The sequence below is a fragment of the Pelodiscus sinensis genome, chromosome 1 (genome assembly GCF_052426305.1).
Source record: "Pelodiscus sinensis isolate ZL-2025 chromosome 1, ASM5242630v1, whole genome shotgun sequence".
In the NCBI taxonomy this organism is placed as follows: Eukaryota; Metazoa; Chordata; order Testudines; family Trionychidae; genus Pelodiscus; species Pelodiscus sinensis.
Window position 1 is genome coordinate 221,471,998 of NC_143052.1, and position 25,001 is coordinate 221,496,998.

At 40.6% G+C, this 25,001-nt stretch overlaps 1 protein-coding gene across 5 annotated transcripts in view; it reads right to left on the bottom strand.

Moving 5' to 3' along the window:
* TBL1X (transducin beta like 1 X-linked) overlaps positions 1-25,001 on the bottom strand; it is a 287,997-nt gene that overhangs the window by 61,383 nt on the left and 201,613 nt on the right. For 3 of the 5 annotated variants that reach the window (XM_075915224.2, XM_075915214.2, XM_075915234.2), the window contains one exon: positions 4,472-4,579. The exons of 1 other annotated variant lie outside the window; for it this stretch is intronic. In XM_075915224.2, the coding sequence (XP_075771339.1) occupies positions 4,472-4,529 (58 nt within the window). In that variant the 5' untranslated portion in view covers positions 4,530-4,579. Of the gene's footprint in view, positions 1-4,471; positions 4,580-6,182; positions 6,702-25,001 lie in introns of those variants that run through there. One more of the 5 variants, XM_075915240.2, reaches the window with a different exon arrangement.

Below are 25,001 nucleotides of genomic sequence, written 5' to 3' on the forward strand. Positions count from 1 at the left end.
ATTAAGTCCTGACATCAAAACTGAATACAATATTCTAGTAATGGGCACACTAATACCATATAGAACGGTAACATTTCCCTTCTACTCCTATTTTATCTTCCCCTTCTTCTACATCCAATAATTGTGGTCACTTTTTTAGCTACTGCATCACACTGGTAGATCATGTTCATCTTGCCTCCTAAGTTATTTTCAGCATCTCTATATTCCAGAATACAGTCCTATCTTTGAAACATGACCACTTACAATCTTCATTTCAGACATATAACCTTGAATTTGTCTATATTAAAAATAAAACACCTTTTATGTAAATTATCCCACTCACCAAATGATCTAGATCGGTGCATAAACTGACCGGTACACACCTTTATTCACCACTTCACCAATTTTCAGGTCATCTGCAAATTTTATCTTTTCTTCCAGATCACTGATAAGGATCTTGAACAACATTGGTCCAAAAACAGATCCCAATTGATCCTGATTAGAAACTCCCCAACTGCATGAATATTCTGTACGCTTAACTACTTTTTTTTGCTCTAATTAGTTAATCAGGTTTTAAATGATCTAGTATGGGCTACGTTGATTTTCTATAGTGCTTATTTTTTTAAATCACTATTTCATATGAGAGAATGTCAAATGCCTGACAGACATTTAAATATATTATGTCAAAATAATTACATTTGTCAACCAAATCTGCAATCTCATCAAGAATGATATCAAGCTTTTTTTAAAGATCTGTTATCCATAAAACCATGTTAACTGGCATTAGTTATAATTTCTTGCTTTAACTCTTTACCGATTGTATCCCATACCAGCCTTTCCATGAGTTAACTAGGATTAATGTGAGATTAAATGGTTTATAGTTACCTGGATCATCCCATTTACTTTTAAAAATATTAGCCCAAGATTCACTTTTTTTCCCTATTACTTTGGAACTTTCCCAGTATAACAAAATTTGTTAAAAAATTAACAATAAAGTTTGATAGAGATCCTGAATCAATTCTTTTAATTCTCTTGGGTACACGCTCTCTGGTTCAGTAGGATATTAAGAGAGAAAACAATCTTTGAGGTTTATTGATGAATTTTTCAACTTTAAGAGGCTTCAACTTCCTCCATAATCATGTTGTTAGAGTATTTTAAGAAGAAGTGCTCAATACCCACAGGTACCGTTTGCCATGACAATGTCTGAATTATCCCCAAGAAACCTGTTAATCCACAGCTGTGAAATATTTATAATGATGTAGGAATGTTCTGCTTCATATGACTTTGCCTATTTTTGTTGTGTTTTCTTTTCTCACATTTCTCACATTTTAAGAGCAAAAAGCTTTAAATTCTTACAAGAGAATATTAAAGGAGAGAAAAGAAAAACTGAGCCCCTGTTTCTTGATGTTTTGTGAGCTGGGCTGATGCTCACATTTCAATATACAAATACACAAATATCACTGATGGAAATATAGAAATTCTCTGGTTTTTCAGAATCCGTCAACTGAACTCAAACTATACTACAATAACCCAATGCATACCAAATTTAAAATAATTAGAAACTCTTTCTAAAATATTTTTAATTTGCTGTCTTGTCTTTCTGTATTGTTTATGCTAGAAGATGGCACAGCATATTATAAGTTGAGATTTCTCTGTTTATGTTACCAAAAATGCAGATTTAAAACTCCACAAGGGAAAACAGCATAAGCATAGCTGAGAAAGTCAATACCAACATTATAGTACATGCCACTTAAAAACAGATCTGCTGGCACAGAGCTACTTATAGTTCTCTTTACCACATAATATTGTACCTGTGCACAACTGCATGAGATACTATTTCTAGGACTATGCATAATATCCAGGCCCAAATGTATTTGGTTTGACTTAATTTCTCCTTTAAATTATTAATGCCAATTCTGTTCTCAACTATATCATTTATATATGGAAAAATCCAGTGATGTCAGTGTAGTTCCTTTGTATTTACTCTGAATCACAATAAAGAGTTTAGTGTAAACTAAAAAGAAAATATTTTTCCTGTAAATGGCTAAAACACACTGGAAAATAGTAGATGAAAAACATCCAGAAGAATCTTATTCTACCATCATTTGCCATTCATGGCGAGGTCCACAACATTTCCTTTTGGATCCTTCCATGTTGTTGATGGTGGGCAGAAATGTAAAAGCTGCCATCTTTGTTTTTTATTGTCCCCATAGGGGAAAATTATTGCACAACACTATTGTATAGAATCATTTACAATAAAAACAATATTATATATTAGCAGGTGAGGTTCGTCATTGACTGGGCAAAGTCATTTTGCGTAGATTACACTTACAGGAAAATTCAAGAAATTAAATATATGTAATCGAATTTTTTATTAAAGTACTTGCAAAAGGGAAGTAAAAAGAAAAGTTTTAAATTTGTTGGGTTTCAACTTCAAACATATTCATTTTATTGAATAATTATCAGACATAGTACATGAATCACAAACTCTTAATTAGTGAAGAAAATTAAAAGGTGTTGCTTGAAATAAATATAGAAATAAATTGAAATAAAAATAAAAAAGAAATAAATTCAACAAAACAAATATGAACGCTGACAAAGGTAACTCCTATTAAGCAAAGCTTCCATTACTCTTTCTGTAGCTAATTTGAATTATTTTGTGATTTACACTTAAATGACAGTTGAATAGGCATGTCGATTTTAATTGTTAGCAAATATTTTTATGAACCCTAATCATGCTAGTCATGGCTTTCTTCCGATGAGAAACAAAAATAATAATTTAAACATTTCACCCAGCATATTCCAGTGTAAAAAGTAGTGCATTCAGCTAATTTAAGTGGCAGGACTTTTTATGCAAAATTTTGTATCTGTAGGTAATTGCATAATATGACTTTATTTTGCACAAACAAATCCACAAACAAACAAACTCTTCAAAATATATACAGGTTGAACCTCTCTAGTCTGGCACCCTCGGGACCTGACCAGTTCTGAACAAGAGAATTTTCTGGACAATGGGAGGTCATTTAGGGGTAAATTAGAGCTAAATACCAGCACAAAACACGGAGCGCTAGAACTGGTGGATGGATGTTTCTGGATGAGAGAGTTCTGGATTAGAGAGGTTCAACTTGCAGTAAAAAACATAATGTAATTTTGGGATTCTAAGATAAGGCTGTATCCTACAAGCAGTTATTTCTCTCCCTTTCTCTTTCATTGTGGGATGACTTTCAGGAGCACTTCCAGATTTGAGTTTCCACTCCAAGTAGCTGTAGAGATTTGGATCCCATTTGCCTATTCCAGGGCTGGCTCGAGCCATTCCTGCGCCCCGGGCAGCAGGCGTACGACGCATGCGCGGCTCTGCCCCCGGATGCATGGCACATATACGGCCCCGCCTCCTGGTGCGTTGCGCACCTTACATCTGCAATTGGGCGCGCGGCACCTGATGGCAGCTCTAAGTGACGCTGCGCGCCCGGGTCTGGGGGCCACGTGGCGTCTCTTAGAGCTGCCATCAGGTGCCCCCTGGAGGTTGGCATCCTGAGCAGCTGCCTAGCTAGCCCTCCCCCCTTAATCCAGCCCTGCCTATTTCTAATGGGACCAGAAAGATTTTTTTCCCCCTAGAGATTTATTAAAAGGGGACATTTTGCTAAAATGTGTGAGTTTTTAAAATTATTAAATTCTAAAATTTTCAACTAGCTCTAGCCAGGCACCATGAACAAGTCTGGTGGACCTGTTGGAACACTGGGTGTGAGTTCCTGGACAATATAATTAACTACACATCATCAAAATAACATTCCAATTCACTACAGTTAGTCAGAAAGTTGGAAGAAGGTTATGAAAAACAAAATGGATCCTCTAAAAAAACCCACCATCCATCTGAAAGTATTTTTAAAAAAAACACAGATTACAATTTTACTCTAACCCCTCCTGTGCTTGAAAAGAGAGCGGTCAGAAGGGCAGAGAGAAGGAAAGACAGAGTTCTACATTCACCATTAGATTCATCTGCACAGTGACTGATTGTGCATTCAAATCAGAGACTGACACACACAGATAGCCAATTAGAAACTTACTTATTTGCAGCCCAATACAAAGCCTATTTACAGACAGTCTCACTTCTTTTGACAAGTATCTGACTGAAATATGTTTAAGTGGCTAAATAAACCCAAGGGACTAAGTAACTGTCCTTTTGCATATGCTGCCAAAATAACTTTGGCTAGTATGATATTATTCTACTAGACATTTATTAACATAATGATATTTATTTTCTTGTTTTGCTTAACTACTATATTTACTTTTATACCTTTGTATGTCTGCCCTATTACCAAGGGGAATGGTTTCAAAGAAATGTGGTTTTGTGCAGGGCCTATTTAGCCTGGGTAATCTATTCTCTAATGCTGAATGCAATTTTGTTGACACAACACAATGTAATACATTGCTTTTCTTCTCTTTCTCTCTCTTCATCTGTGACCCATGTTCTGATGAAATATAAGAAATTTACCTGATTCCTGCAGATAGCGATACACCAAGAAATTCACTTCGTCACTGGTTATGCTCATCTTAGCCCCACCTCAATATGATGAGGTTTAAAAGAAGTGTGATCCACGCTCTATTCAAAAGGGGGGAGAAAACAAAAGAGTTTTTGTTCTATTTGATTTACTATTTTATTTGCTACCAGAACTAAGGAAAACAGTTGATAGTTTTTAGGCTACAATATTTATACAAATTAAAGTTGTGACTCAACCTATGCTGTACTTTTTAATTTATTATTATTAATTATTATTATTATTATTTAAAAGCAATACTTAATGTAATATAGGTTGAACCTCTCTAGTCTGGCACCCATGGGATCTGAGTGGTGTTGAATCAGAGAGTTTGATGAACCACAGGAGGTCAATACTTTCTAGCAGTGTTACTAACACTTCCACTGCTTACTGGGCTCTTAGAAGACATCTAGGAGTAAATTAGAGCTAAATAACAGCACAGAACACTAAGAGCCAGGACTGGTGGCTATAAACAAACCATATGGGACTGTGGAAAACTTGACCACACTCATGATAATTGGACACCCAGGTTATGTCTACACTATGGGGTTTTTCCGCGATACTGGTGGTATCCTGGAAAAACTCCGCCGCGTCCAGGGAACGCGCCTGCTCTTCCACTTTTTTTTGCGGAAGAACAGATGCGCTTTGTCAGAAGCCCTGTCTTCCTCCTCCCACGAGGAAGAAGGGCTCTTCTGAACGAGGGGCTTTTCCAGAATTTGGCCCAATGTCGACAGGCCAAATTTCAAAAAAGCCTCTTCCAAAAAGCTATCAGAAAAAGGTACGCAAATTGCGGAGCACAATTTGCGTACCTTTTCCCGACAGTTCAACGCAGTGTAGACATAGCCCCAGTTAACTAAAATCATTCTGGATCACGGATGTTGCCGGATCAGAGAATGCTGGATTAGAGAGGTTCAACCTGTACCTGTGAGAGATGCAAAGAGAGCATTGTACATCTTGAAAGCACTTTACCAGTGTTAAACGTTTTCTTAAACAGCTTTACTTCAGTTCTCTTGGATATCTTTTTCAGTGTATGATTACACTTGGATCACCACTACTGGCTATTATAGTCAGTGCATAGTACACCACACCATACCTAATCTTTTCTCGACCAAACTTTATAATCTCGTTTTCTGCCTTGTGGTTTATCCACGTGAAAAACAGTTCCCTCAAAAAACATCATGTTATTCAGGAAACTTAAGTAAAATAGCAGTACAATTATAAGCAACTTTTAAAAAAAGGAACAAATAGCAAATGTATACTTAAAAGTAATAATGCAGAACACTTTGTGCAGAACAATGTATACACATATATCTCTGCATAATAAAAGGTTGTAATGTCTCAAGTATTCTGTGGTTCATAAAACACAAAAGTCAAGCCTGCATGATTTACTAAAATAACCGCAGCCTTTAAAAAAATACAGTTTTGCATGATTATTTTGGGTATACTTTGTGATTAAAAAAAAAAGCCAAATGCTATATATTAAGACATTATTTTGCATTTGACTCTCTCTCTCTAAATCTTGATGACACTTCTTTTTTGGTTCTGTTTTAGTTGGTTCAGAAAATTCATTGTAATATCTTTAAGTATTTTAAGTGAGCCTTATAGCTCTGACATCTGCACCAAACACATAACTACAATGTAAAGATTTGGAAGTAAGAGCATGCTTACACATTATACATGAAGAATTTTGTAGAAGTCTGCTGTTTGTTTTAATTTCTCAAGTGTCTCTTCTTGGCAGGAAGGCTGGTCTTTGTTCACTGAAAACCTCTTCAGTAATTTCTGTTGCCTAGAGTAGCACCTGCTACTGTAGGCAGTGCTGATCAACTACAAGTTTCCCCTACTGATGATCTAAACCAGCAGGTCGCTCATGACTGTAACAGATGTCTCTGAATATTTATGTAAATAGAATTCTTCTGAACTTTATTATGCCTTGTATTCCCCTTCCCTGCTCTTGTTCAGCAATGGCTCAGATGCTGTATTCCACAACAACCAATGCCCTCATAATTTAGCAGAAATTTTTCTCGGGTATTCAGTTGCAGAAGTTTGTGCCTCGTTCAAAAGAGAAAATACATAGTACAAAGTTTGCCACGTTCTTCTCCTCCTAAAGTTAAAACACTGGAATGGGATTTAGGATAGCTAGGTTCAATTTCCAGTTCTGCTATAGGCTTCCTGTGTCCATTCCCCTACTCCTCCGCCACCATAAAGTCACTTGGTCTCACTAAACAACGAGAAGTCCTGTGGCACCTTATAGACTAACAGATTTATTGGAGCATAAGCTTTTGTGACCAAAGACGAAGAGGGTCTTTGCCCACAAAAGCTTATGCTCCAATAAATCTGTTAGTCTATATAGTGCCACAGGACTTCTCATTGTTTATGCAGATTCAGACTAACATGGCAACCTCTCTGATATTAGTCTAGGGTTGCCAGATGGTTTCAACAAAAACACTGGACACACTTGACATTACATAACAATCTATATTACATCTTATTTAGAAAATACCAGCCATTTATATTTTCTCAATTTGTTTCCCGAACAGAAAGCTCAAATACTGGACTGTCCGGTTCAAAACCAGACACCTCACAACCCTATATTTGTCTCACTGCGCCTCAAGCCTTCCAACTGTAAAGTTAGGGGTAAAACCTTTCTATACACAGCAATGTTGAGAGGATAAATGTGCTACTATATGTGTGAAGATCAGATACTATGGTGATAAATCTTCTTTTCTGCACTACAACATTTTTATTTGGTGGCAAAAATGCAAGTTAATAAAACATTTTATAAGAATCCCTACGAAGAGCTTATTTAAAAAAGGAAACATTTAAATACAACTTTACTGCTGTCCACTATTACATAGGATTTGAATAATTCTGAATATTTCATCAAATGTCCCTTCTGTATAATACTCTCAAAACAGGCAACCCCCGCAAGACATTAGTAACACCTGTTAAAGCCATTTTTATCTCCATCTATTTGATTACATTTAAACATATATTCCTATCACAGCTGTTCATTCCTACAGCAGTGATAACAATAGTGTAAGAAACTGTGACAGCTCTGGTTGTTTTTTTTTTTTTTAAACAACCACCCTTTTTTTAGTATCTTAAAATAGCACTTTCATTTCCTTGGTGGTAGGAAAGATGGTAAAGTTAAAGCCTCTTTCAAATTCAGTTTCAGCGATGACGTACATTGTGCTGCTGTGAGCATTATTAATAAAATCTCAAGAAATTTCAAGTGCTGCTCTTGGGATGTACTCATTAGGTTAAGTTATTAGCATCATAATCTTTCTTCCCACAGAGGTTTCCCTCCCCTCCCACCCACAACACCTTTGTTAAATGAATTAAAAGCCAGAGGAAATCAGTCTGACAGAAAAATAAATAGTTTGGCAACCACAGAGAAAACCTCCACTGCAGCTACCTTTTTCCCTTTTGTATTAGAATTCCAAACACGCTAAGTAGCTGGATTTATAATGCATTTTCCCTGAAGCCAGTGAGCAGGAATTACTTTGACATATGTGTCAGATCATATCTTTATACACATTGTTACCATCCCATAAATAACCAGATGATCCCCGCTCATGCATCTAAGTTCCCCCCTCCTGCAGATGCCAATGCAGCAATAAGATACACAAGCACAGGACTCCAGCCATCTGAAATGACCAGAGATCTTGGCTCTCCCCCAGAGTAATTTATTCATCAGAAATTCAAATGAGCCATGAAAGACTCCACTAAATTTCATTACCCTGCCTTTTGACTTCCCCATTCTCACACAAACATACCCCAAACCTGATATTAGGCTATGGAAAAGTTGGGCAGAGGGGAACAAAGTATAGCTCCCTAGTGTAGCTCCATGTCTGATTTAGAAGGAAGGTACAAGGAAACAAAACAAAAATCCCTCAGGGTATGTCTACACTACCCCGCTAGTTCGAACTAGCGGGGTAATGTATGCATACCGAACTTGCTAATGAAGCCCGGGATTTGAATTTCCCAGGCTTCATTAGCATAAAGCCGGAACGAGGAGTACAGATAGTTCGAACTACGTAGCCATTCCGAACTATCTAGCCCGTGCCGCGTGTAGCCGCGCGGCACGGGGTTCGCACTAGCCGGCTTTTAAAAATGGCGGCGCCGGCTTTATGCTAATGAAGCCCGGGAAATTCAAATCCCGGGCTTCATTAGCAAGTTCGGTATGCATACATTACAAGTTCGAACTAGCAGGGTAGTGTAGACATACCCTCATTCACAATCAAACGCGATCCAATTTTAAAATATTGAGAAAACCTCCAGTTTACAGTTGGGGTGTGTGTGTGGGGGGGGGGCGTGTGGGGAGTTGATGTAACCTGATGTTCTCCTCTCATTACTGGCGATCAAAATTGTCTAGATAAATACTCCTCCTCTCTCATTTTTTTAAGTATAGCTCAGAGACAGCATTAATGCACTTACGGGCCTAATTCACATTTGTGAACACAGTGGTAACATTTGAGTTTGCTTTGACATAATTAGTTCACAACACAGAGATAGTCAAAATACATCCAGATTCTTTTTTTTTTTTTTAAACCAGAAACATCTTTTCTTATAACCAGTTACATGTTATGGAGCATTTCAGTAATATAATATATAACATACACATACAGGTCCTGTTCCTGCACATACACATGTGTACAAACCCATTCTTACCCCTTCCTCTGTCTGTCTTTCATTCCAGATTTCTCTTCTTCAATTGGATCCTTTATCCTGTTTGGTTTTGTCTACACCATCAGATTATTTAGAAATAAGTTATTTCAAAATAATAACTCCCGAAATAACTATTTCAAAATAAGCTTATTCCTCTTCACAAGCAAGAGTTATTATTTCCAAATAACAAGCCCATTATTTCATTATCAGTGGGAAATAGGTCAATGGAGGGATGATAGGAGTTACTATAGAGAACTTTCTGGGTGTCTGGCTGGTGAGTCTTGCCCACATGCTCAGGGTTTAGCTGATCGCCATATTTGGGGTCGGGAAGGAATTTTCCTCCAGGGTAGATTGGCAGAGACCCTGGAGGTTTTTCGCCTTCCTCTGTAGCATGGGATACAGATCACAGCTGGAAGATCTCTGCATCTTGGGGTCTTCAAAGTATATGAAGAATTCAATATCTGAGATATAGGTGAGAGGATTATTCTAGGAGGGGTGGGTGAAATTCTGTGGCCTGCACTGTGCAGGGGGTCAGACTAGATGATCATAATGGTACCTTCTGACCTTAAAGTCTATGAGTCTATGAGTCTATTTCGACATAACAGACTTAGCAGTGTGGACGGCTGCCTTGTTTTTTTCAAAATAAGGGGAGTTATTTCAAAATAACTCCCCACTGTAGTCATGTCCTTCCACTCCCAACACGTCAGAATCTTTGGAGGGCAGGTAATCTCGCTTTTCCATCTCACCTTCATCTTGTAGACTGCTGCTGATTCAGTCAGTTACAGTTTAAGACACCTTTTCTTTTTAAGTAGTCTCTGCTAATAGATCGGGTCCTGCTGATGAACGGGTATCAAACTGGGAGAACAAACAACGCCCCCCCCCCCCCGCAAAAAACAAAACAAATCCAACAAACAAAAAAATAGTGCTGTACTCTTCCTAAGATATACCCGAGTGAGCTACCAAAATGATATCCCCTCATAACGAATTTATAGTATATATCATGGATGCTCTCTGAAATCCCCTGTGCTCTCCCATCTTGGTAAGGCTAGAAGGTGCTTCTGACTTCAGCAGAGCTCCTACTAGCTTTCTTCTTGACTGGGGGGGGGGGGGGGGGATGGGAGGGAGGACAAGAAGTGGCATCTCCCAGGTGACACCCACTTGTGGAACCGAAATGAGATGTCATACACAGTAACCTGTGCAGGACTCTGACTCTCCCTTCTCTTTTCCTCTGTGAGGAATTAAACAGTTGACTATGATATCTAAATCATCATCGCTGGCCATGTACCTTAACACCTCAGTGACATGAACAAAGGAGGTCAAACCTGTCAGAGCTATTGTTCCAAGCTCCCCACAGACTTGCACGGATGTCTCTGCACTGGTTACATTCAGTTCCTATTTTTGAGGTTTTCTTCACAACCGTATCACCTAGCAACATCTTGTTTTTTTTTTTTTGGTTTGGTTTAAAATCAAAGTTAAGAGAACAAAAGAAGGGCTTCCAGTAAATGTTGTTATGGTATACCCTTTTTTACTGGTTCAATCACCTCAGGCTATGGCTACACTGCCGGGATTTTTTTCCGGAAGAAGATATGCAAATCGTGCTCGCATTTGCATATCTTCTTCTGATTCTGTTTGCGGAAGAGGTATTGCCGATATTTGGTCCCGTGTACACAGGGTCAAATGTCGGAAAACCACCCTCTTTTGCAAGACCGCTTACTCCTCGTAAACTGAGGTTTACAGGGTCTTGCAAAAGAGGGGGGCTTTTCCAACATTTGGCCCCATCTACACGGGGCCAAATATAGGCAAAACCTCTTCCTTAAAAAGAATCGGAAGAAGACATGTAAATGCGAGTGTGATCTGCATATCTTCTTCTAAAAAACCCCGGCAGTGTAGCTGTAGCTCAGTGATATTTCCAGCAGCTCAGCAGGGGCCCAGGCCTCCAGGAGAAAAGGCATATGGCTTTCAGGGACACCAAATAATCCAACATTACGACTAGCTTTCCAAAATACAAAGAATTAGATTTACCCGAATCTTCTGTTTTGTGCTGTGTTTTTTAGATGAGGATCAACAAAAATAAACAAAAATCCAACTAGCAAAATTGAGCTCATCTTCATAACAGTCTCATTGCTGCTCACAATGTCATATTTTCAGGACTGGAAACAACCATCAAGCCCACAAGCCATACAATTATTCCTGAAGATCCTCAATATAAATACGGAATAGTGAAGATCTGATATTGTCATGGTGGAGCATATCTTCTACAAATTACTCACTGAATTCATATACCAGTGTTCAAAATATGGAGCCAGCTTTTTGAAGAAAAGTGCAGGGAATGGGAATAAACCTACACTTTGTGTTGAAGAGATCATTGCTGATTATAGGAATTAATAGCTCAGATCCTACAATCAAATTTGTGTGAGCAGACTAATACACTCGTGGCATGAACCCCACAACTACAGGGGGACTAAGGATCTGAATGCTGGAGTAAAAACACAGCTCTCTGAAATACTGATAACATGCAGTCTCCAATGTACAGAACACATTCACTGCATACCTGCAAAAGTATCTGAACTGTACAAAGTACCTGCTAGAGTCGGGTGGGAAATGGGGAAATTTCCCATTTCAGAAATTTGTGAGAGATTTTGAAACATTTTCCTGTCTCAAATCTGGGTGAAAAATCAAGACAATCTAAAAAAAAATTTTTTTAAAAATTGTGCACTGAAAGTAATAAACAACTTGATTTTTGATATCTGAAATATTTTTGTTTTTCATCATTTCAAGGTGTTTCGTTTCCAATATTTTTTAGCTTTTACAATATTATAAAATATATATTAATGTAAAATTTAAACTGAAATGTTTTGAACCTTTATTTTCCTAAAAGTTTTTGGAAACAGGAAATTCATCAAAACTGACACTTTCCTGCAAAAAAGTTTCCTCTTCAGCAAATCAGCATTTTTCAATTGAAAAATGCTTCATTGAAAAATGCCTAGCCAGCTCTAGTCTTATATCAAAAGAGGCAAAGTTGTGCATCACCAAGATTAACACCCATCCCTCTATGTAGGATATTACTGGTGTATAACTCCCCCTCCTCTCCTTTTACACTTAAAACCTATTAGTTTGCTTGGTTTATTTTTCAGTCCTCAGCTGGTTTTCTTAATGACATCAGCCTCCACTATTGCAGTTCTGAGAGCTCAAGTGGATCTTTTCCAACTCCCTCTGCTCTATAGTGAAAAGGGTTTTTTGCTATATTGATTTTTCCTTCTTGGCATTTTGCTAAGGGGAAAAAAAAACCCTTCTTAATTAGTACAATTGTGTTGTATTTCTTTCATGACCTACTTTGGAAAGAGGCAATTTCAATTAGTTTGTTTTTTATATACACAAAAATAACTTTAATGTTTACATGCATACACACAATAGGAAGAGTTGTAGACAACCAGGATAAAAGAAGGTTGATAGTGGCTCGAGAGCTCACAGCCGAAATTAGTCTCTGAACAGAAGGGGAATGGATTAGAGGCATTAAGAACAGACTATACTGTCGGGTTTGAGTTGAGAACAGAGATATTGGGTGAAATCCTGGCACTACTGACTGGCAAAACTCCCATTTGAGTTTAGTGGAGCCAGGATTTCACTTCTCATATGCACACAAAGGCCTAGATTCACAAAAGGATTTAAGCACCTGCCTGTCACGTTAGGCACCTAAATCCCAGCATCAGGCCCCACCCCACTCAACTGCTACCAAACTGCATAGGCATTTGAACTCACTTAGAACCTTCACTTTTGCCTGAAAATTCCCTAGGCTCCTATGTTTCTGCCTCTGGACATGGGCACCACAGCCTCACTCCAGCTGTTTGGATGCCTAAACCCCAGAATGAGGCATGAGCCAGAGAAAGATGGACATTTCTCTATTTCCGTTCAGGGCACGCCCACCAATGGGGGAGAAAAGAGGGACCCCAGGAGCACTCTGGCAGGCTCCGAAGGTGAGTGAGGAGCACCATGCCATCTGGGCAGCATGTGGGATGAGTGCTTCAGCCTTGCCCCTTCCAAAGTGCGGAGCCACATTGCCCCAGAGGCTTGGCAAACCGGTCGGCTCAGAAGCAATATATCCAGATATCCAGTAATACTTAACATTCATGTAAATGTTGCCATCTACCCATATCGAAAAAAAGCATATGCCATTTAGTATTTAAATGCAAAAATTCAGCAAGTTCTGAGTGGTGTTTAGCAAGACATACTAGGAGCCTACCTACCGGATCAAGTCATTACACAAAATGGCCAGGGAAGGACCTCCCTCCTAACTTTTAGTCCAGAGTCTAGAACTCTAGATGCTCATCTGGAATGAATGAGATTCTTGATACAAGTCTCCCTTGCTGCTCTGGTGAGTGCCGTAGCTATTAGGCCATGGGTTTTCAAACTACATTGCACTGCAACCGCTTTCTAACAACAAACATTTCTATACGGCCCCACAAAGGGAAAGGGGGTCGAAAACTGAGCCTGCACTAGCCCTGTCTGAGTGTTGGGGGGAGGGGAGTCAAAGTCCAAGGGCTTCAGCCCTGACACCCTGGACTGAAGCCAAAGCCTATAACCTGATACCCACCATCCAGGGCTGCAGCTGAAGTCTGGTCCTCACCACCCAAGGCTGAAACTCTTGGGAGCCGCCTGTGGATGGGTTGTGCAACCCATGCCACTGCCCTGGTCTGGCCCTGGGGACCAGCAGCTGGTCAGGTCACATGGATCCCTGCCAGTGGGTGGCCCCGGGACAGGCAGCCCTGAGGAGCAGCCAGTGGGTGGGCCGCATGGCCCGCATTACTCTGGGCTGACCTCAGGGAGCCACCAGGGGACTTGTTTTGCAGCCTCCTCCACTGCCCCAGTCCATCCGTGGGGAGCAGCTGCTGGCCACCCCGTTTCCCTGCGTGGAGCTTTCCACTCCCTCCTACCTTCCAACTCCCTGCTCTGACTCCAGCACCCCCACCTCCTGCCCTAAGCCCCTCCTCAGCCCCAACTCCTGCAACCCCCACACCTCCAGCCCCTGCCCTGAGCCCCCCAAAATCCTTAGTGTTTTTAATATTTGTTTATTCTTGTTGTTGATGATAATGATAAACACCTAGTGTTAATTATAATATTAGTTTATTCTTATTGTCATTGTTGATGATTATGTTAATATTAATTATTATTATTTTATTTTAAATATTACACTGTGGAAAATATTTTTATTCATTCTCCCATAACTCAAAAATAACGGAAAGAACTGTGTTCTAAGTTAAAAATAAAAAAACAAAACAAAATAAAACCTTCAGGCAAGCTACAAACATGGAACATTTCAGTCCACAAAATAAATATTTTGAAAAATGTGGAAAGTGTGAAAGCATTAGTTTATAATGGAAACAATTTAGAACCTTAAATATGTCAGACACCATTTGATACCTACTATTTTCATACAGATTGGGTAGAACTATAAATAGATAAAGATCTCTTCTTCAAATAGAACATTTAAAACATTTGGAGAGGAAGAAAGCATTTGCTTGTTTCATCAGAGCTAGATAAATAGCTGCCTATTATTTATTATAATGGATTGTACTAAGTAAGGGATTATCAATTTTAACTGCTGTAAGTACAACTAGTGCATGGAATAGGTGCAGTGTAAAAACATAAAAAATACATACACATATCAAATGTTAAGCATTTCTAGCCTTCATAATAAATTCCATGATCTGGAGATGATCGAATCTCTTTTCTACAGGTTTTACATGACTTCACTAGCATTACTCCTGATCTCCAACTGGTGTGAGATCAACATTCAATCCATTGAGAGGTTCGTACTCAGGCATAGCCTACTTATTTATCGGTCCTTGTTAGGGCAAGACACAGTGTCCCTCCTTGCCATTCTAATATTCCAAACAACTGCTTTTGAGGATACTGTATGGGTGAAACAATAAGATTTATTTTCTATTTCTCTTCAAGTCAGGGAAACAGATAATTCCCTTCCAAAAGGGGTCTCAGTAGACATTTCAGAGTGGTTACCGATCAGACACTGAATTTTGTTAAGTTACGTTTTCATATTCAAGTAGCAAGGTATTTCATATTATAACTTGGTTAAATGTATGCCTTCATATGGATTTTGCTTCAGACACTGAATACATATTTTGCCCTTTTAAATGAACCATAAATGCAGAGCTGAGACTGAGATTATATTGCCCCTCTGGTGCTAATGGTGGTAAACAAAACAAAAAACATCCCAGTCTTCAATTTCAGAAACTGACAAATTTTGTATTTAAGGACTAAACTTCTGGAAACTTTTGTCATTGACTTCAATGAAACCAGGCTTTCACTCAGAATGCCAACAACATGCTTAACTTTACCCTGGCCTTTCACCCTGTAGCTGGGACCCGTAACACATTACACCAAAGTTAAGTCTGACCTTTTAAGTGTATCCATTCCAACAACATGGCCTTCGGTGGTAGAATATTAACACCTACATCTATGCTCCACTCATGTATTGATCTTGGTGGGGGAGGGAAGAGGAGGCGGAGAAGCAGTTCTCTGTAAGATCTGACTTTGTGACTAATAGTCGGACAGTAAGTGATGAGTCTAGGCTGTATGTGAAAAATCAGGTGATGTCTGCCTCTGATCTCTAAAAGGAGGACGGACTGGAGTTTTGAATGCCTGGCACATTTACTGCAAAAGGTATACAGATCAATGCAGATAATGAGGGGATAGTACTGATCCATGGCCCATACTAATGATGTAAAAGACTAGTCGACTATCCGATAGGTATTTGCTTATTGGACAGTATTTTGACTAGTCGATATTCCACTCTCCCCCTCCCCCCACTTTGCTGCCTCTATAAATTAGAGGCAGGCAGCAAAGGGCGGGGGAGGGGGTACTTCAAAGTGGCAGCGACCCACAGCGCTGCTGCCACTTTGAAATCCCAAGGCAGCTTTTCAAAGGGGCAGCCGCGGCTGACCCTGTAAAATGCCACCTGTGCACTTTTCAAACGGGCAACTGTGAAGCTCAGGGTCAGCTGGGGAGTTCCCAGCTGATCCCCGGTTCTGGGGAAATGCCACGGAGAGACCGGGGTCAGCTGGGGAGTCCACAGCTGACTCTGGGCTCCACTGCCCCTTTAAAACGGGCAGAGGCAGCAGTTTCAAAGGGGGAGCCGCCACACCGCTGATCAGCAGTGCAGCGGCTTCCCCTTTGAAACTGCTGCCTCTGTGCCTTTTAAAGGGGCAGCCGTGGATTTGGAGGCTGGAGTCCACCATGACGGATGGGGAAGTTTCCCCACCCCTAAGATCTGGTGCAGCTCATCAAAGTAGAGGCAGGTGTTGGGTCCTGCCCCTGAGCACGATCTGTGCTCTCTGGCCCAGGCATATCCCTGGCAGAGCTCCTTTACCTTACTCTGGACCTGTTCCAAGATCTGGGATGGGTGTCCATGCTCCACCAAGGACTTGGCCTTGCACTCGATTATCTCGGTGTTGTGCTTCTTGGAGCGCAGATCTTGCAGGGCATCCTCCTCGCCCCACACCTCGAGGAGGGACAGGATCTTCGCTCCGGACCAGAGGGGTACCCACCTCTTGGTCCCCCTGAGTGGGTGCTGAAACCCCTGGGGCTGCTCCCTTCGAGGGCCAGGAGGATCATGAGGGACTTGAGGCTAGGCCATGAGTGGCAAGGTCTGTGGCAGGGAGAGCCGCACAGTGAAGTGCTTCTCTCAGGCCAGCTTCCTGCCACAAGGTTTGTCCAGGGTGACTGCAGCTTTAAGAGGGGCCAGGAGACAGGAACTATAGATTCCTGATTAATTTGGACAGAGTGGCCACCAAGGCACCTGCATTATTTCCTGGAGGCCTCTTCTTTCAAAAAAAAAAAAAAAACCCCAACCCTCCTCCCTGTCCACAGACACCTTTTTCTGAAAGAGCTCTTTCGAAAAAAGGCTTCTTCCTCGTAGAAAGAGGATTACCAATGCTCTGTTCTTTCAATTTTCTTGTGGAAGAACGTGATTGCAGTGTGGACGTAATACAGATTTTGTCATAAAAACGGCCATTTTTCTAACAAAACTATAGTGTAGACATACCCCTCTCCCTCTCTCAGAGAGAGAAAGCAAGAGAGAGAGAAAAAGAACAAATGAACTGAAGAGAGGAAAGAGACAAAATACTATAGGTCTGATGGCATTATCATCATAGCTTCATGTATAAATAGGAAAATCTGTGGTTACGGGCACCATTATGGCAAGTTTCTTTGAAACCTACTTTCTGTACACTGGTTGCTCTAGAAGCTAAAAGTTCTTTTAAGAGCTATAACAGAAGTTTTGCAAGAAAATTTTCAAGCTCTCTGAAAGAACCTTAGTATGTTATGATATCCTATAAAAGTTGACATTAAGAACTAGCTTAATTAACAGGAAAATATTTTCCTGTTAAAAAAACCCCCTAGATGTTAAGAATAAAACTAAAGCTTTAAATCTATAAATATTGGGCTTGAGAGACATTACTCGAGTCTAGAAACTAATGAGGCTTAGAATTGTTATTCTTCCCCTGCGTATTGACAAGGGTTTTAAGACTCTGATGTCCCCTCTGGTTTCTTCACCAATTTTGTTGATTCTGGCAGAGCTGGAAGGAAATATTCAGGGATTAGGAGAGGTACATGCATTGTTACACCTAGGATTTTCAAAAGGAATCTATGGGAGTGAGACTCCAAATCTCATTGAATTTCAGTGGGATTTGGGTGCCTAACTCCTTTGAAAATTCCAGCCTACAGTCTCAACAACCGTAGCATTGTAGGAGCAAAGAGTCCAATTACTCCCTAATCTAGATGGCATCTAGAGCTGGTGGAGAATTTTTTAATGAAACATTTTCATCAGAAAATGCCAACTAGTTCAACTGAAACTTTTTGTGAAAAAAAGGCTTTCAGCAAAACTTTATCCATTCTGGGGAGGGAAGAGAAAGTGGCCAGTGGTTACAGCACTCACTAGAGGTGTGAGAAGCACACATTCCAATTAGTTAGATTCTCTAGGTATCCCTCATTCCTGGTAAATGCCCTCACCACTAGACAAACTGGCTGTTTTGACCTCACTTTTTCTCCTCCTCTCCCTTTTGTTGTTTCACAGACATTTTAAAAGATCTTAGTTTCATCCTGATACAAAATCAAACAAATGTTTGAAATATCAACATTTTCATGGAATTGGAACATCATTTCCTGCTCTATTTGCAATAGCCAGCAGAGAAGACAATGGTTTGAGTAACTGACAATTTGCATTTTGAATACTGGAGCAGTTGCAGTTTACTATTATAGTACAGCTTTATTTGAAAGAATTAAATGTTTTCAATAACAATACTTTGTCCTTCATCTTCCTCTCAAATGGCTTTGCAAACAATACCTAATTAAGTCTGACAGTCCTCTTATGAAGTAAGGTAAGTATTAAAATGCGTATTTTATAAATGAGACTCAGGTAAAGGAAATTTAAGTAATTTACCCACGGTCACATAGTTAGGCTGTTGCAGAAGCAAGAACTTTAGATTTTCTGACTCATAGCCTTGTGTCTTAGGCACAAACAAATCCTCTCTCAGTTTCTGCGTAACTACAATGAGGCAAACAATTTTCTAGAAGCGGAGCTTGATATTTTAACAGGAAAGAGAAATAGACGCAAATTATTGCCTAGAACAAGCTTTTGCTCAGAACATGCTCGTACTGAAATATTGGCAATTGAATATTCAATAGGATGTGTTGTTCTTTTTCAATATGGGTGAAAACAAATTACATAGATGTTAAGCATTATTATTCATCCATTGTTTGCTTACAGATGAATATGCATTAATCATTCTCCTCATACACAGGTTTTATAATTCCACAGTAGGGATAGATTGTTTACATCTCATTTCCCCCCTCCCCGCTTTGGTAAAAGAATCTGAAGATTTTTATTACAGAGGAAGCTGGTATCAACACATTTAGTTAATGTTGACAAACTTTTCATTATAAGACTATTTTTCACCTACTTATAGCAAGACCAACTTTAACCATTCTGGCTATAACGCTCCATCCCAGGTATTTATCTTGGATTAAATTTTTCTGGATAGCAGAAGCAAAAACTATTAGGTCATTTCAAAAAACAGATCAGAAGAAATGATACAGATTTGCTGATATTTATTCAAGTGTTTTCTTGAGAAGTGCTAGCTCCTCCATGCTTCGGAGCAGGGGCTTAATATTTGCTTGAAGGTTCACTCTGGTAACAAAGGGCCTTTTGCATTGCAGTGAAAGTTCACCCAGATTTGGCTGAATTGCAAACCTTTGAAGATTATTTGCACTTGCTCACCAGAGGTGTTTTAGAGGTGGTCAGCTAAATTTTCTGATTATTTGGTGTGCTTTGAGCTTGCTCTGCTCCAGAGTTGCAAAGTATGGGGCTGAGCCAGACTTTTCACTAAGAAGAGGCAATGCTGTAAATTAAATGCACAAGGTGGTCTTGTGAAGAGCCATGCTGTGGTGCAAGCAGCAGAGAGGGATATTTACAAATTGCTCAGTTATCCACTCCCAAAAAATCAACTTTTCATCATATTAATGAAGACAAAATATTTCCAGATAAAAACTGAAAATCTGATTTGGAAATGAATCTATTTTCTCTCATCAAGGTTTTCCTTCAGGTGCCTCATGTTCCCTTTCTCTTCAACAGACAAGGCTCTGTCTCCCATGATGAACTGCAGCAGCATTTACAAATCTTTTTGTAGTTGTTTTTCTTTTATTTGTTCTCAATTTTTTGGCTACTCCCTCAAAACCAGAAAAAAATATTAGTGTAGAAAGATTGAAGATGTTTCCTTGTCTGAGAAATTTAGTTTAAAAACAACACAAATACTGATGCTTTATCAATAGTGCATGCTGCTTGGAACAGCAGAAAAGAAAGCTAGCATGTGGTGATCCAAATACGAACAACTTTGGATTGATAAATAATGTGTGATCATTTGAAGGAGTCGCAGTCAGAGTAGAAAGTAGAGTGGAGCCTTCCTCACTTACCATACAGAAAGTAGTTTTACAATAGTTAAAATAAAGCATCCGTATCTTCCATTTCAAGGTGAACACTGAGCAATTAGGAAATGGACCAAGAGAGCCAAGTAATTTCAAATACATCACTAAAGAGCTGTCACTCAAATTTTCATCCATAAATAGGCAAGATGTGAACACATGACTTAGAAGTGGGTTATCCCACATTTAATGGCCAACCCATTAAACGAAGGGAGCCAAAATAATGGCAGAAAAAATGTGGAGAGAATTTTATTTTGAACAATTTTTGTTGAGCAAAATAACAACAAAAAAAAGGATGCTGCCCCTTTAAAAAACAATGCTTTTTGGTCACATCAGGCCGTTGGCCACCACCATCTTGGCGACGCCATTTTGAATCGCCGCACCAGGCAGCTCCCCTGCCCCAGTGAGCACAGGGAGCTGGGGGCTAGGGGCCATTTCTAGGGATATAGGGGCGGCTTTGTGAGCCACGGGGGAACTGCACTTTAAGGGGGAAAGAGCCGCATGCAGCTCAGAAGCCGTGGGTTGGCTGTATCCTATCACTTAAGACATTCAGATCCACATAGTCCATGCCATAGAAGGAGAGAGATTCTTGCATGGTGGAATTTTCAAAAATTGGCCTCCAAGCTTAATCCATAGATTCCTAAAAAAGTAGCCTGATTTTAATGAGTGCTGAAGACCCAGTAGACCCCATTGACTTTTTGCCACCTTGCTTACTGATCCCAGTGTTTCTCTTCATGCCAATGTTACTGTCCTAGGAAACATCAGTGAAGGAAGGAAAAACAAGAGGACATTTTTGGTGTGGGCTTCACTCAGGATTATTAGGATTTCTGTGACCACCAGAATGTGAAGCGGGCACTAGTATAAGCTCCTTCCGGTTTTAAAACACAAATAGACAACCAACTGGCAATCTGTGTTTCAAAATAGCTTTGGTCACCCAATGGCTGATTTAGCTCAATGGTGGGCAACCTGTGACCCGTAGCTCGCATTCAGCTTATTAGGGTTCTATGTGTGGCTCATGAGGGATTTTGTTTACCATTGTGCACACACAGAGTTGCCAGATTCCTCTGGTTTCCATCCATGGTGTTTTTTTCCCACCATTATTACTAAAGTGACATGCACAGAGAGCAAGGGCACATGAAGCAAGCTGCGTGTTGATTGCACACAACACTGACTGGGGGAACCGTGCGTTCCCTCTGCATCCAATCAAAGCGCTGCTCTGGTTCAATCAGCCTTCTTAGCAAATTTTAAGTATGGAAGTGCAGTTAGTAAAGGTTCCCTATCTCAGGAGACGGTCTTGGTTATGACAATCTTGCAGCCCACTGAAAGGAGGGCCACTCATGTGGCTTGCTCACTGGCCTAGGTTGCCAGTGCCGGTGTAACTAGATTTGAAAGTCATTATTAAAAAGTCTCATTTACAACTGTTTCCTGTTTCAGTACATTCCTATTTCCTGCCGTGAAAACAATGATCTTTCATTTTAAGAAACCCTGGAGATAATAAAATTGTTCACTTCATTTTGAGGCTAAGATTATTTTAAATCCAGACCTGCATATATAAAAGGCATCACTTCATAAAAATGTCTCTTTCTTTAAAGGTTTGGGTTTGTCATGACATCCCCAGTCATCTTAGTGAATTCAACCATGCGAATTTCATTTAGCAGACACCCCAGAATAAATCAGTTTAGAATTTTTTCCTGAGTAATTATTTCAGCCTATATCACAAAAAGAAAAAACCGTCCAGTCTTCATTAATAATATTTGTATTTTTTTCGGAATGGCACAAACTGTAAAACTTGGAAAAAGGAGAGTCTAATGGAAGAATATACCCATTTTACTAAAACAAAAGGAAGTCTTTGTGACCTCACTGAATCAATAATAATGATCCAAGTGTAAGGGAAGTAAAGCATATGCCCCATTTTTGAGTGTGTGTGTGTAATGACATACTTCCCCTGGGGCAAGGGAAATAAAGGTTTATGTATTAATTAATGCCATCCCCAGTTAATAGTTCTATACGGCTTTATATCTTCAAAGTACTCTATAGACAGAAAGTAATACATCTGGGACATTTGTGTATAACTTTTTTGTTTTTATCATAACAGATTATGTCATGTTTATATTAGAATTCAATGCTGTGCTAACAGACACAGTTAAAAATGAATTAATCCTATCTCCTCCAAAATAAGGAAAAGAAAGGCATCTGCAATTGACTAAAATGTAAAAGTAAATATTTAGCAGACTCAGCTTTCTAGCTTTTTGATCTTTTCAGTGTTAGTAATAAATACAATGTCATTCTGATTCTCAATCAGCAAAGCCAGCTACAATCTTTATAATTTCATTGTACATCAACAAGGTATAGAATAATGTAATTTGCCAATAATGGTATTGTGCCAGCATGCCTTTTAGGTTTCTAAAAACCCATCTGTCGCAAAATACTGAAAAGGATCAGAAACATTCACCCATGTATCAGAACAGTTCCTTTTTCTCACCAGTCCTGTTTTCATCCTGACATTCAGCCCTGAGTGATTTTGTATGCTATTATAGCAGCTTAAGAACACTGAAGGGCACAGCTGCAAATATCTTCACCAATGAACTTCTTTGAGCCTCTTGTTAATTAGCACACTGGGTGGTTGATATGCTCTGGGCAGAGGCCTCCAGAGTGAGATAATCTCTACTTGATTGATCTCTGAACTGAGGTTTATACCATTGAACACAAAAATCAAGGGAGGTAGAGGGGGAAAAGACTTGCGGAGGAAGAACAGGACAAATTAGGCTAAAAGTGGAACTAGAAACAAATTAACAAACATATCAATAAATCCAAGTGAGTCAAACAGCCCTATGACAGGGCGTTCTGTCCCCTGTAAGAGGCAGTGGGGACCAAGGCCAATTGACCCCTGTTTGACAACTAAACTCCTTCAAAGTTCCAGGAGTTTCAAAGCAGACAAGGGCCTAGGAAATAGCAGATGATGATGCTGGGACAGAACAAACTGTCCTAGGACAGTGGTTCTCAAACTTTTTGTCTCATGGACCACCCGGTTCAATGCAAATCTTGCCATGATTCACCAGTTGCTAATGGAAACCCACTGTTAATTACATAATTACACCCAAGCCATTTTGCTAGTGCTGCAGCTAGAGAGAATGGTTTAATTTAAATTATTACACAAATTAAACCTTTTAACTCTCTCATGTTAGTTTATCTCATTACTTCATTTTAAATAAAGTAAATATTAATTTATGTCCAACACAAAAGATTTCAACATTATCTTTATATATGGCAGCGGCGGGGAACTTTTTTTGGGTCGGGGGTCACTGATCCACAGAAAAATCAGTTGGGGACCAAATATGTGAGAAGCAAAAAAACTCCTCCAAAAAAAACCAACCTTCACTGATGTGGCCCCCCAACTGAGACACCTCACTTCTCTGGCGCTCCAGCCCCACAGGGTGAGGGGACGTGACAGGAAGGACTGAGGTTCAGCGCTTCCCATAGGCCAGATTTACTTTTCTAGAGTGCTGGAGTTAGTGAATTTTGTGGACTCCCTTAGGCTTTAGGGTGGGGACAAAAATGAGGGGTTCAGTGTATCGGACAGGGTTGCCAGCAAAAGTGGGATAGGGATAGGGTGCAAGATTTGGCCAGGAAGTGGGTTGCAGGAAGGGGTGAGGGTGCGCAGTCTGGGTGGGAGGTAGGTTGCGGAAGCAGGCTGGGAGTGGGGTGTCTGGCCGGCGGGAGGGAGCAGAAGCAAGGGAGGGTGCAGTGTGTGGCCAGGAAGGAGGGTGAAGGAGCGACGGTGGATGCAGGAGCAAAGCAGGGTGCAGGAGGGGGCTTGGGGTAGGGTTTCTGGCCAGGATGGAGGGTGCAGAGTGTGGCCAGGAGGGAGAAGGAGCAAGCTGGGCCTGCAGAGTCCTAGCAGGGTATGTCTGTGAATGAGTGGGATTAAGGTGCGGGGGTCTGGGCATGGGGAAGGGGATGTAATTATCTGGCTTCATGGCCCCGTTACTCACATTGGCTGGTGGTTTGTAGAGAGCTGCTCCCTTGTAAAACTGTGCTACCTGTAGCAACAACTGTCCCTGTAATAAATTGCTACCAGAAGTAGTACAATCCAATAGGCTATCGTTTCTAAACGGAAAATCAAATGTTTAGAATTGCTACCCATTTCAGTGTGTGTGTGTGTGTGGGGGGGGGGGGCTCCTCTGTTGTACTCTGCACTAGCTTTGTGTTTATGGCAACCCAAATGGTAGCTTGTCAGCATAGGAAATCCTGAGATTTCAGATAGTTTTTCATGGTGGTACAAAGCAAGCCAGGGGGGTGGGGTGCACTGGGCACAATGAAATACAGAAACGTGTCTGTGATCCCGCTCCTTCTGGCTGCACCTCCAACCTCGTGAGGAGACAGGCAGTCCCATCCCCTGGCTTCTGGAGGCGCCCCACTCTGCATGGCTGCCCTATATAGCAGCCCTCCCCACCTCGGAAATGCAGCTGCCTGCACCACTAAGCAGAAGGCAGGATGGGCAGATACTTAGGGAGAAAGGCCTCTTGGCTCCTCTGGATGCTTTCCTAGACCTGCAGCATGACAGCGCCAGCCCCGCCGCATCCAGGGCTTCTCCAGTGGCTAGAGGAGTGCCGCCCATGGGCAGTACCTGGAGGCAGTGGGGCCTGCAGGCAGATGCCACGTCGTAGCATGGAGAGAGAGATGCCAAATTCCTGTCTAGCAGGTGGGGCTGGATGCCATGGGTGGAGCTGGGTGGTGTGGTATGGGAGCTGCTCCTTCTCCACTGGGCGCCGCCGAGACTGCTGCCCAGGTAGCACCAGCTAATGGAAGTGGCGGGGAAAGCCTCAC